The sequence below is a fragment of the Mustelus asterias genome, chromosome 3, assembly GCF_964213995.1.
Source record: "Mustelus asterias chromosome 3, sMusAst1.hap1.1, whole genome shotgun sequence".
In the NCBI taxonomy this organism is placed as follows: domain Eukaryota; kingdom Metazoa; phylum Chordata; class Chondrichthyes; order Carcharhiniformes; family Triakidae; genus Mustelus; species Mustelus asterias.
In genome coordinates this window covers 150752915-150766092 of record NC_135803.1, presented here as the reverse complement: position 1 = coordinate 150766092, position 13178 = coordinate 150752915, and the positions used below count along the sequence as shown (strand labels likewise).

Below are 13178 nucleotides of genomic sequence, written 5' to 3'. Positions count from 1 at the left end.
CTCATGCACTTTCCAACACGTGTCATTCATCAGCTGTTCAGTGATCTTTGAGGGAAAATGTTTGTGTGGACAAACTCACTGAGAGAGCACGCCAGAGGGCACCTACTGCCTTTGGAACTGTACCCCAGCAGAAGTCAGAAACCTAGAACAAGAGGAAATTGGAAGGGGGATAAACTCTATTACATACAGTATAATACAGTTTTACATAATCAAGTTTAAATTTTATTTATTAGTCACAAGTAAGGCTTACATTATTGCAATGAAGTTACTGTGAAATTCCCCCAGTCGCCACACTCCGGTGCCTGTTCGGATCAATCCACCTAACCAGCATGTCTTTCGAACCGTGGGAGGAAACCGGAGCACCCGGAGGAAACCCTCGCAGACACGGGGAGAACATGCAAACTCCACACAGACAGTGACCCAAGCTGAGAATTGAACCCGGGTCCCTGGCGCTGTGAGGCAGCAGTGCTAACCACCATGCTGCCCCTCCTAATCTCTCCTTGAGAGAGGATGTACTAGGACCAGATTTTCTTTCATTCTTCAGTCAACATATTGCAAAGGTCAGCACTGGAAACAGCTGGTGTTATTAAATCATAATCACATTAGCTGTGTGTTTGCACTGGTTCCCAGGACCTCTGTTCTCGTTTTGCTAAATACATGGCTGCAATTAAGCCACTTTAAGCTGTGCCTGTAGCCTCCAGGTTACTATCTTGATGAAAAAAATGGCCTTGCATGTCAACAGTATTTATAGACATGTCAAATGCAATATCTTTTAAAATATTACAAATGGGGGTGATGTGAGGATTTTCCAATGAAGAATTTTATAGCTATTTGAAATCTACTATTAAGCCAGTTCTAATTTAATTTCTGCATCAGTGGACTGGCTTTAATCAAATCTTCAGAAGTCTGTTCTTTATTAATTTTTTTTCCCTCCTTGAATCTTTTTGTATCATTCATCCTTTTTTGACAAGAGACCAGGCTGGTGGTTTATTCCAAACATAGCTGACTACCTCATCCATTGGAACACTGATAAAATAATTGAAAGTGTGTGAAATGTGCACAGTTGGTCAGGTTGGCATAACTGATGTTTGCATTTCACATGTTGGCTAACCTGTAGTTTTCTGGCTTTATTTGATGTTTTAAATCAGACCCTAATTGTCTCAGTTCAGCCCTTAAGTTTTTTTTAGACAAATCATAGAATTCCTACAGTGCAGAAGGAGGCCATTTGGCCCATTTGAGTCTGCACCGAACACAATCCCACATACGAACCCTGCTAGACTCCCTGACACTAAAGGGCAATTTACCATGGCCAATCCACCTAACCAGCACATCTTTGGACGGTGGGAGGAAACCGGAGCACCTGAAGGAAACCCACGCAGACACAGGGAGAACGTGCACACTCCACACAGACAGACAGACAGTGACCCAAGGCCGGAAATGAACCCGGGTCACTGGCGCTGTGAGGCAGCAGTGCCACTGCGCTACCGTGCCACCAAACAAACTGCAAATTTGTTGTGTCATTGAGGGATCTGACCAAACTATTGCATTGTTTTTGGGCCAATAGGAGAATCTAAATGACCAGAATGCAAAAGACAAGTGAGGAGGACCAACTGAAATTGATTGGGATAGACCTTCCTACTTACTGCCCAGCTGTAAAATTGGTATTGCAGACCAACTGCTCGATTTTCATTTAGTCAGTTTCAATCTTTCACTTGGGAAACCAGTTGAAAAAGTCCTCTTTAATACCTGTTGGCCCCTTAGCTGCTGACTCTGCATATAGATAGCGTTGTCTCAGCTGTCATAAAGATTCCGGGATAGTGACACCAGCTATTGTTGGTCTGCATCCTGGTTTGAGTCTTCTGTGAGCAATTCTTTATCATTTATTTGCATTGTACGTTTCATGCTTGTGGCATCATTGTCCAAAACTTTTAATTAAAATATTCAATAGGAAAGAAGTGATTGGCATCTTTTTTAAACGGGAGATAAAGTAAGTCTTGCTCTGGAGTACCATTTTTGGGCTGGTTCAAAGCCAGAGTCTAGAAGAGGACCTGTTCCAAAATACTCAGTTGGGAGCACTCATGACTCTGTGAATAAGAACATTTGGGTTTAAGCCTCACTCTCGGAACTCAGCACATAATCTAGGATGGTGTTCAATCGCATCATTGTCTGAACTTCCATCATTCATCTGAAACATTAAAACCTGTCTCGTTCAGATGGATGTAACAGATCCCATCTCGCTTTTTGTTAAGAGAAGGGAATTATTTGTCCTGGTCGGTATTTAGATCTCCACCAATATGCCACCAAAACATTTTAACTGGTCATTCATCTCTTTGCACTCAGCTACACAGTAATTTCGCTGTATTAGTGATTAATTAGTTGTGAAGTCCCTTGGGATGTCTTGGATGTGTAAGCTGTACATCCTCTTGTTTGCCAGCTCTCTTTGTAGATTCAGCATTGCCTTTCCAGAACCTGCGATGCTTACAGCTCAACTGTGTCATTGCAGTAAGTTTGCCATCTTTGAATTGGTTTCAACCTCTGGTACAGTACTGTGTCCTCAATGTTTTGTTACCAGTAGGCCTCTATGAACAATGTACCATGCTCGTTGCAGTGAGGTTTGACTGATGTGGACTTTGTCATTACAAAGTGTATTTACTACAAGATCTGTTATTTTGGGCTCCACACTCAAATTAGTTAGTGGGGCTGTTATCACCTGGTGCACATTGACATTTCCCTTTTTGTAGGCTTTTTGAACCTTCTGAAGCCCGCCTGTGTAAATAGCTGTAAAGAAGGAATGAAGTGGCAGTGGAAAGGCCAGAGGTGAGAGATGGGCTTACCCACTCAGTGGCATATTTTTGATTCTTCTAACCTATACCAACACTGTTCAGAAGTTGGGCAGGTGTGCACTTGTGTAGGGAAGTAATTGGTACAAAAGAGCTTGTTGGAAGCACATGTGACAATAGAGGGTGGGCTTCCATTTTAGAATAGATAATGAAGAATGTTGATGGAATCAAGCTCCGCACGTGGTTGAGCACATAATCTCAGATGATGCTGTACAGTGTGTTATCCATTGTCTTTTGCAAAAGATATTAAACCAAGCATAAAATATTCCTCACACTATTGAAGGAAGAATACAATATTTGTATCAATTCAATGTAGTTCTCACCCTCACCCCACAAATGTGTTAATTATTTGGCAATTTCATTGTTTAGTCAATCCAATCATATCACAGGCTAGATGTCCTTCAATCTCTCTTTGTTTCTACCTCTCTACAAGGCGCTACCCTCTGTGTCCTGGTTAACATTTATTGTTCATCCAATACTCAAGTAAAAACCGATTAACTGATCGTTAATATAAATAGCTGTTTGAATGGGATCTTGCTGTGCATAAATTACCAGCCAGGAATGGTCACTGTCATCAATTTGCACATGAACAAGTAATTGTTTGGATGCTTTGCGGTGTCCTGAGGGTGTGACAAAGCATTATATAATTGCACCTGTGTGTGTGTTAATCTATAAGCTCTGTCTAACCCCTTATTGTTTTCCACCCTCACGTTTTTCAGGCGTTTCATCCAATCTCTGTTTTGTTTTGAAGGAATGTATCTTGTCCGGCATCATGTCCGTGAATGGGAAGAAGGTACTCCACATGGACCGGAACTCTTATTATGGAGGAGAAAGTGCTTCGATAACTCCTTTGGAGGACGTAAGGAGATTCTGTTTCTCTTCTCTTTAGTCTTTCAAATGCAAGCATAACACACCCACTTTCTATGCTATTGTCACCCACCTCGGAACTGTCTGTTTAGATAACTATCTGCACAGCCCCTGTAGCGACCGCGAGGATGATTTATGTTCTAACAGATGCGATATCAGTTAATGTTGCAACAATATGCAGCCCTTTCCAATATTTGATTTGATTTATTATTGTCACATGTATTAACTTACAGTGAAAAGTATTGTTTCTTGCATGCTATACAGACAAAGCATACCGTTCAGAGAGAAGGAAAGGAGAGAGTGCAGAATGCAGTGTTACAGTCATAGCTAGGGTGGAGAGAAAGATCAACTTAATGCGAGGTAGGTCCATTCAAAAGTCTCACTGCAGCAGGGAAGAAGCTGTTCATGAGTCGGTTGGTATGTGACCTCAGACTTTTGTATGTTTTTCCCGACGGAAGAAGGTGGAAGAGAGAATGTCCGGGTTGCGTGGGGTCCTTAATTATGCTGGCTGCTTTGCCGAGGCAGCGGGAAGTGTAGACAGAGTCAATGGATGGGAGACTGGTTTGCGTGATGGATTGGGCTATGTTCATGACCTTTTGTTGTTCCTTGCGGTCTTGGGCAGAGCAGGAGCCATACCAAGCTGTGATACAACCAGAAAGAATGCTTTCTATGGTGCATCTGTAAAAGTTGGTGAGAGTCGTAGCTGACATGCCAAATTTCCTTAGTCTTCTGAGAAAGTAGAGGCGTTGGTGGGCTTTCTTAACTATAGTGTATGCATGGGGGGATCAGGACAGGTTGCTGGTGACCTGGACACCTAACTCAGTGATTTGGATTTTCTGAGTGAAGCAGACACACTAGGATCTGGCCTTTATATAAATGTAGGAAATTGGAAATAAGCAAAGCCTACATTGAAGTTCTGGTCTCCCACATCCTACCCTCCTTATAACTCAGCTGCCCATGCCTTAACTCACAGCTAGTCCCATTCCCCTGTCACCCCTGTGCTCACCGACTTACATTGTCTCCCAGTCAAGCAACATCTTCACATTAAAATTCTTATCCTTGTTTTCAAACCTTCCCATGGTTTTGCTCATCCCCATCTACATTATCTTCTCCCGTTCCTCAATCTTCCAAGATTGTTATGCCCCTCTAATTATGGCCTCTTGTACATTCCCAATTATAACTACTCCACCGCTGGTGGCCGTGCCTTCAGCTACCGATGTTCCAAGCCCAAGAATTCCTTTTCTACATCTCCCGACCTTGCTTTCTTCCTTTAAGTCATTTTTTTTGAACAAACCTTTGGTCATCTATTACTTGTGACTTGGATGAAGGGACAATTCAGCTAAATTTGCTGGTGATACATAGGTAGCAAAACTAGTTTCTGAGGCAGCCACAAAGGGGTATTGACAGGTTAAGTGAGTGGGCAAAAATTTGACAGATGGAGTGTAATGTGGGAAAATGTGAGGTTGTCAATTTTGGCAGGAAGAATAGAGCAGCAGAATATAATTTAACCAGAGAGAGACTGCAGAATGCTGCAGAACAGAGACCTTGCTGTCCTCGTACATAAATCACAAAATGTTAGCGTTCAGGTGCAGCAAGTAATTAGGAAGGCAAAGGAGCATAGAAGTAGGGCAGTCTTGCTACAACTGTACAGGACATTAGTGACACTGTACCTAGATACTGTATGCAGTTTCTATCCCCATGCTTAAGGGAGTGACATACTTGACAGTTTAGGAGAGTGGTCCAAGAAGTGGCTGATGAAATTCAACGTGGGCAAGTGCGAGGTCTTGCACTTTGGAAAAAAGAATAGAGGCATGGATTATTTTCTAAACGGTGACAAAATTCATAATGCTAAAGTGCAAAGGGACTTGGGAGTCCTAGTCCAGGATTCTCTAAAGGTTGCAGGTTGAGTCCGAAATTAAGAAAGCAAATGTAATGTTGTCATTTATCTCAAGAGGCTTGGAATACAAAAGCAGGGATGTACTTCTGAGGCTTTATAAAGCACTGGTTAGGCCCCATTTGGAGTACTGTGAGCAATTTTGGGCCCCACACCTCAGGAAGGACATACTGGCACTGGAGCGGGTCCAGCGGAGATTCACACGGATGATCCCAGGAATGGTAGGCCTGACATACGATGAACGTCTGAGGATCGTGGGATTATATTCATTGGAGTTTAGGAGGTTGAGGGGAGATCTAATAGAAACTTACAAGATAATGAACGGCTTAGATAGGATGGACGTAGGGAAGTTGTTTCCATTAGCAGGGGAGACTAGGACGCGGGGGCACAGCCTTAGAATAAAAGGGAGTCACTTTAGAACAGAGATGAGGAGAAATTTCTTCAGCCAGAGAGTGGTAGGTCTGTGGAATTCATTGCCACAGAGGGCTGTGGAGGCCGAGACGTTGAGCGTCTTCAAGACAGAAATTGATAAATTCTTGATTTCTCGAGGAATTAAGGGCTATGGGGAGAGAGCGGGTAAATGGAGTTGAAATCAACCATGATTGAATGGTGGAGTGGACTCGATGGGCCGAATGGCCTTACTTCCGCTCCTATGTCTTATGGTCTTATGGTCTTATGGAAAGCAGTTCAGAGAAAGTTCACGAAGCAGATTCCTGGTTGAAGGGATTATCTTGTGAGGAAAGGTTGAGTAGGTTGTGCCTGTCCTCAGTGGAGCTTAGAAGAATGAGAGGCGATCTTATTGTTAAGTTTAAGATTCTGAGGGGGTTTGACAGCATAGTTACTGAGAGGATGTTTCCTCTCGTGGGGCTGTCCAGAACGGGGGGCACAGTTTCAAAGTAAGAGGCTCCCACTCAGGTCTGAGATGAGGAGGAATTTCTTCTCTCTCCAGGTTGTTAGTGTTTGGCATTCTCTTCCCCAGAATGCAGGGAAGTCTGGGTCGTTGTCTCACTCAGTGCTGTAGATCAAAAATCTAAATATATTCACGGGGGTTCAGGGTTATGGGATCAGCCAGGAAAGTGGAATTAAGACGATGGTCAGTTCAGCCATGATTTTATTTAATGACGGCACAGGCTCAATGGGCAGCATGGCCTACTCCTGCTCCAATTGCTTAGGATCTGACCTGACATGTTCATGTGTGGCTCTGTGAAATGCAATGGGATATTTGGGTGCTATATAATTAAAAATTGTTGTCGAAGCGAGAGTGAGGTGTCCGAAGTAAGACTATTCACTGGTTTTGTTGACTTTCAGAAGTTGGCTATTACAGGTTTTGTAAAGGAAGACGGGAAGATGTTATTTTTCCATTGAACAGTCAGCAGCCATTAATGTAATGGAATCCCAGTGTCAAAGTAGTAAATATTAATGAGGTTCATTGATCTCAACCTGTTGCCCTTATTTCTCTTTTTTTTAGCCAGGTATGATTATAGGATTTATTTTTATGTTTTTATCGTGCAATTGCTACTTCTGACTCATTCGAGTAATGATGTGGAGATGCCGGTGTTGGACTGGGGTAAACACAGTAAGAAGTCTCACAACACCAGGTTAAAGTCCAACAGGTTTATTTGAGTAAAGCAGGCCAAGTCCAAGTGTGCTGAAAAATGATCTGGCTAGCTGACAACTAACTCAGCATTGAATAGGGGTGGAAACCTATGCTTCAGCTGCACAACATACCATACATCTCCACAGAGCCTTCAGGGTGAACTCGTAATTCCAAATACCCATTTGATCATCAACTTAGTACTGGGATAACATTGCTGCAGACAGGATACTTGCACCTTCAGATTTTTATAGTATGTTAGAGGGTGATGACATGTTAAGTCCCTTCAACCTCGGAAATTTAACAAGGGTCATGATTCAGACACTGAAACAGGTGCTGCTAAAATAAAACTTTTTTTTAAATAGAGGTGTTATTTCTCTTTGCTCTTCCACTGGGAAGTACCTTGTCTTCATTCAGCAAGTGCACATGATGGTACAATTGAAATTGAAATTTGATATTACTGCTACCACTGAGATGTCAGCTGTGGCTCAGCGGATAGCACTTAAGTTGTGGGTTCAGGAACCACTCCAGAGCGCACAATCAGTGGAGTACTGAAGGTGTGCTGCACTGCCCGAGGTGTTGACTTTTTAAAATGTATTCATGAGACGTCCCTAGTTGCCATTGAGCAAGTGGTGGTGAGCTGCCTTCATGAACGACTGAGTGGCTTGCTAGGCCATTTCAGAGGGCAGTTGAGAGTCAACCACATTGCTGTGGCTCTGGAGTCACATGTAGGCCAGACCAGGTAAGAATGGCAGATTTCCTTCCCTAAAGGACATCAGTGAACCAGATGGATTTTTACCACAATTGACAATGGTTTCATTGTCATCAGTAGATTCTTAATTCCAGATTTTTTTTATTGAATTCAAATTCCACCATCTGCCATGGTGGGATTTGAATCCCGGTCCCCAGAAAATTAGCTGAGTTGCTGGATTAATAGTCTAGTGATAATACCACTAGGCCATCACTTCCCTTTTTTGGATGAGCTGCGAAACGAAGACCCTGTCTGCCCTCTCATGTGGGCATAAAAATCCCATGCTGCTAGTATGAAGAAGAGCGGGGCAGTTCCCCCAGTGTCTAGCCCAACAATTATCCTTCAATCAATGTCACTAAAACTACTGATTATCTGACCATTATTGTAATTGCTGTTTGTTAGACCGTGCTGCACAAAAGGTTGATTGCTGTATTTCCAACATTACAATAGTGGTTATATTTGAATAGCAGTCAAGTCCTTTGAGAAGTTCTGACAGTATGGAAGATACTAGATATGTGCAAGTTCTTCAATGTGTAGTATCCGTGAAGTGGATCACAAGTTGGCTGTGGAGCCCACAATACAAAAAACCGCAAGCAACACTGCAATGGGTCATTTTAAAAATAAACCTGAGAAGATGAAACTAAATGTGTTTTCCTTTTCCTTCAGCTGTTTAAAAGGTTCAAAGCTGCTGGGAGTCCTCCAGAATCAATGGGAAGAGGCAGGGACTGGAATGTAGATCTGATACCCAAATTCCTTATGGCAAATGGTAATGAACGGCATGTTTTATTTTAAAATGTATGTAAATGGAAAGTCACAGCTGGAATTAAAATACATTTGAACTATGAGGATATGCAATGACGGCACGGTGGCGCAGTGATCAGCACTGCTGCCTCATGGTGCCAAGGACACGGGTTCGATTCCAGCCTCGGGTCACTGTCTGTGTGGAGTTTACACATTCTCCCCGTGTGTGCGTGGGTTTCCTCCGGGTGCTCCGGTTTCCTCCCTCAGTCTAAAGGTGTGTGGGTTAGGTTGATTGGCTATGATAAATTTCCCCTTAATGTTTGGCGGATTAGCAAGCCCAATGCGTGGCATCATGGGGATAAGACCTGGGTGGGATTATTGTCGGTGTAGGTTTGATGGGCTGAATGGCTTCCTTCTGCACTCTAGGGATTCTATGAATGGGCTTGTTAACTTCGAACACTACAACCATATACACTTAGCTAGGTTACCTGTGAGTCACCTGTGCCACGCCAACACTCGAGCCCATATCTAAGTTGACACTCAGTACTCAGGAGGTGTGCTGTTTGCTTGAAATGTTAAACTAAGACCCCATCTGCCACTTCAGGTGGATGTTAAAGATCCCATGACAGTGTTTGAAGAGCAGAGAGTTCTCCTGGTAAAGTAAAAGTAAAGTTTGTTTATTAGTCACAAGTAGGCGTACATTAACACTGCAATGAAGTTACTGTGAAAATCCCCTAGTTGCCACACTCCGGCGCGTGTTCGGGTACACTGAGGGAGAATTTGGCACGGCCAATCCACCTAACCAGCACGTCTTTCAGACTGTGGGAGGAAACTGGAGCACCCGGAGGAAACCCACGCAGACACAGGGAGAACGTACATACTCCACAGAGACGGTGACCCAAGCCGGGAATCAAACCCGGGTCCCTGGTGCTGTGAGGCAGCAGTGCTAACTGCTGTGCCAACTAAAACTGCTAAATAATAATTTACTGGTTATTTGTCAGTTTATTGGTTGTTTAAAGGAGTGTACTGTGTGCAAAATGATGCATAAGTTAATTAAACAACAGGGACTACATTGCAAAGGAATGAATTTTATATACTGTACTTGGGATGTCCTCGAGGATGTAATCTGGAAATGAATGCACAGATAGGTTTTTTTTTTAATATCTTGACTTTTGTCCAGAATGATGTGTTGGAAGACCCAATTTTCTTGTTAACCTCAAATGACTCACCTGATGAAGGGGCAGTGCTCCGAAAGCTCGTGCTACCAAATAAACCTGTTGGACTTCAACCTGGTGTTGTGAGACTACTCAAATTCACAATATTAGTCTAATTTTCTCGTGTTGAGGACATGGCACAGATCTGCCTATAATCTCACTCCGAGGCCACAACATCGATGGCAGTGGTGCAGAAGAGGACATTCTGATTTGGAGTCTGTTATTGGGCAGAGAGCTATGGGAGCATTGCTCTGTGGGTATGCATTATGAGAGTGATCGAAGGTGTTTATAGAATATATTTCCTTCCTCAGCCTTGACATCCCTTATATTAATGTTCACACAGTTTTGCTCTTGAAGGTTGCAAGAGAATGCTAGGAGTGAAATTCAATCCCTTTTCAGTTGATGACGATCCCTGACTTTAGAATACTGGCATGCCCATAACAGCAGTCCTCCTTTCGAGCCAACTTTCCAATTTGCAGGGCTTTCGGCAAAAGGCTGGGAGTGGGGGTAGCTGAGTTGCTCTTGCAGATGTCCGGCAAGGGTACGATGGGCCGAATGGCTTTCTCCTGTGCTGTAAGCATTCTCTGATTCCGTGCTGCCTCTAGCGCTGCCCTATCAGTCCAGCAGCATTCCCCATGAAAGCCAAGTTTATTTCACCAAGGTGAGCAGCACCTGGAAACATAAGATGTCATACCAAAGTGATCGGGAATAAACTCACAGAAACCCATGATTAACCTGCCTTTTCTACTTCCTATCACTTACCAGGATTCAGTCGCCTTTAATGACACCAGTACATAATCGTAGAATCCCTACAGTGCAGAAGTTGGCCATTCGGCCCATCGAACCTGCACCGACAACAACCCTACCCAGGGCTCATCCCCGTAACCCTGCGTATTTACTCTCCTGATCCCCCTGACACTAAATTGCCCCGTGGGCAATTTTAGCATGGCCAGTCAACCTAACCCGCACATGTTTGGACTTTGGGAGGAAACCAAAGCACCCGGAGGAAACCCACACAGACACGGCGAGAATGTCCAAACTCCACACAGACAGTGACCCGAGGCCGGAATCGAACCCGAGTCCCTGGTGCTGTGAGGCAGCAGTGCTGCCCAATAATAAATGTGTATTTTCCAGCAGGTACATACTTGCAGACAGACCATGTCTCCAAGGAGTTTTTTTATTTGTTCTTTACACCTCCAAATGTCAATTTTGAACACTTCTTGGCTACATGAACATTACATCAGAATTTAGCTGTTGTACTTGGTGTTGCTGGGATATTCTGTCTATTTTATACGGCTGTTGATGATTGTCTTTGCAGGCCAGCTTGTTAAGATGCTGCTTTACACAGAGGTCACCCGTTACCTGGACTTCAAGGTGGTAGAAGGAAGTTTTGTGTACAAAGCAGGGAAAATCCACAAAGTCCCTTCGACAGAGACTGAAGCTTTAGCTTCCGGTGAATATAAGCACCTGATTCATAATCATTTGGAAGACTGGGATTGTATTTTTTTCAGCCGTTTAGTTATTTTCCTACAAAAGTTTTTCATTTGAAGAATGTTTAAAAAAACTACTAATGCTCATCTCCGATGACATTGTATCAGTGGCATTTTAAGGTTTTTGGATTGAAGTATCTATGATACTATTGGCGGTCTTGATTTGGGGTTAGTAGTATATTTTTCTCTCAGACAAGCTCATGGGTTCAAACCCAGTCCAGAGATTTGAGCGTGTGATTTAGTTGGCTCATCAGAGAAGTGTCGAGAGCTAAATCTGTTTGAGCTGTTTTATATTATCCCATAAGATACAGAAGAGTCCAGAGGGGCAATTGTTTCACACAGAGGGTGGTGAGTGTCTGGAACAAGCTGCCAGAGGCAGTAGTAGAGGCCGGTACAATTTTGTCTTTTAAAAAGCATTTAGACAGTTACATGGGTAAGATGGGTTATAGAGGGATATGGGCCAAATGCAGGCAATTGGGACTAGCTTAGTGGTAAAAACTGGGCAGCATGGACAAGATGGGCCGAAGGGCCTGTTTCCATGCTGTAAACCTCTATGACTCTAAGTGATTTGAACTGCCGAAACATGTCGTTTAAAAAATAAAGCATCTGACAATAAACAAGTGCTTAGATTAGCAGTAAAGGCCAATTTTAATGGTCTTTAGATATATGCGGCCAGTAGAGTGCAGCAGCAAGAAGGTTTGCCTCAAATGAGAGTGTTGAGATTTATGAAGTGCTCTTAACTATGAAAAATGACTGCACAATTATTTTATCCTGTAAGCTGATTTGAGGCAGAATGTTTACTTTTTTTCCAGGCCTCTGGTCCCTTGAGGGTTGCTCTGCCTGATGTTACTTGGCTACTGTCTGAATTAAATCACTCCCATCAGTTAAAATTGCACCCCTGGAAAACGAACAGAAATTGGTTTCTCAAGGTTGTGTTTTAACAATGCCAAAGATGCGTGGAAAAACCAGTGTCTGTAGTTTAGGACAGGAGAGAAGGTGTGGGTAGATAACACCAAGCTTGGATTTTAACAGCAAGTCAATAACAGAAGAAAGGACTGAAGGAACCACGGACTTGTGTGAAAGTAAGAGATGACGCAATTAATCTGGATTTCAACACTGGAAGTGTCTTGAGAAAGACAGGATATTTATTTTCCATGGAATCTGGTCCAAGTCTGAATTCCATATGGCTATCTCAAGGAATCTGTGTCGCAGAGTTTTAGTTTAAACACCGCATTGAAAGCCTGAAATAAAAACAGAAAATGCTGGAAACACTCAGCAGCTTTGGGAACATCTGAGGGAAGCAGAGTTAATGTCTCAGATCTGTGACCCTTCGTCCAAAAGTTTTCATTGAATTCTGGAATAATTGATGACCTGATACTGGGAAACATGGCTACGTACTTCGCTCCTGGCTCATTTTATTTCGTATGAACTGAGGAAAATAACTTGGAATGGCCGACAGCTGAGAACTGAGCAAAACATAGACTTGACTTGACTTTGTGCTAGATTCATTTGACTTCATCCCAGCTCTTGGTTAAACTTCTGAAGCCCATGAATTGTTGGCCTTCCTTCATCTTTCCACAATGCATGCATTATTTGATGATGTGTCTATGAACTGGTTCTAGAGAGACATAGGGTGGGATTTTATGACCTCGCTCGGACGAGACTGTAAAATCCTGCCTGAGGCCAACAGACATTTCCGTTCTATGACCCTCGCCCGCTCTGATTCCTTGGCAGGCAAGGTGGTAGAGGTCCGTCCATGTTGTTAGACTACTTTGTGGCAGCATTTT

General features: G+C 43.2%; 1 protein-coding gene across 3 annotated transcripts in view; it reads left to right on the top strand.

Annotated features, from left to right (window-relative positions):
- The window catches only part of LOC144491715 (rab GDP dissociation inhibitor beta), a 50478-nt gene that overhangs the window by 21457 nt on the left and 15843 nt on the right, over nucleotides 1–13178 (top strand). For 2 of the 3 annotated variants that reach the window (XM_078209923.1, XM_078209922.1), the window contains 3 exons: nucleotides 3592–3699; nucleotides 8613–8712; nucleotides 11220–11354. In XM_078209923.1, coding sequence (XP_078066049.1) covers nucleotides 3592–3699; nucleotides 8613–8712; nucleotides 11220–11354 — 343 coding nt within the window. The remainder of the gene's footprint in view (nucleotides 1–3591; nucleotides 3700–8612; nucleotides 8713–11219; nucleotides 11355–13178) is intronic. The other variant, XM_078209924.1, reaches the window with a different exon arrangement.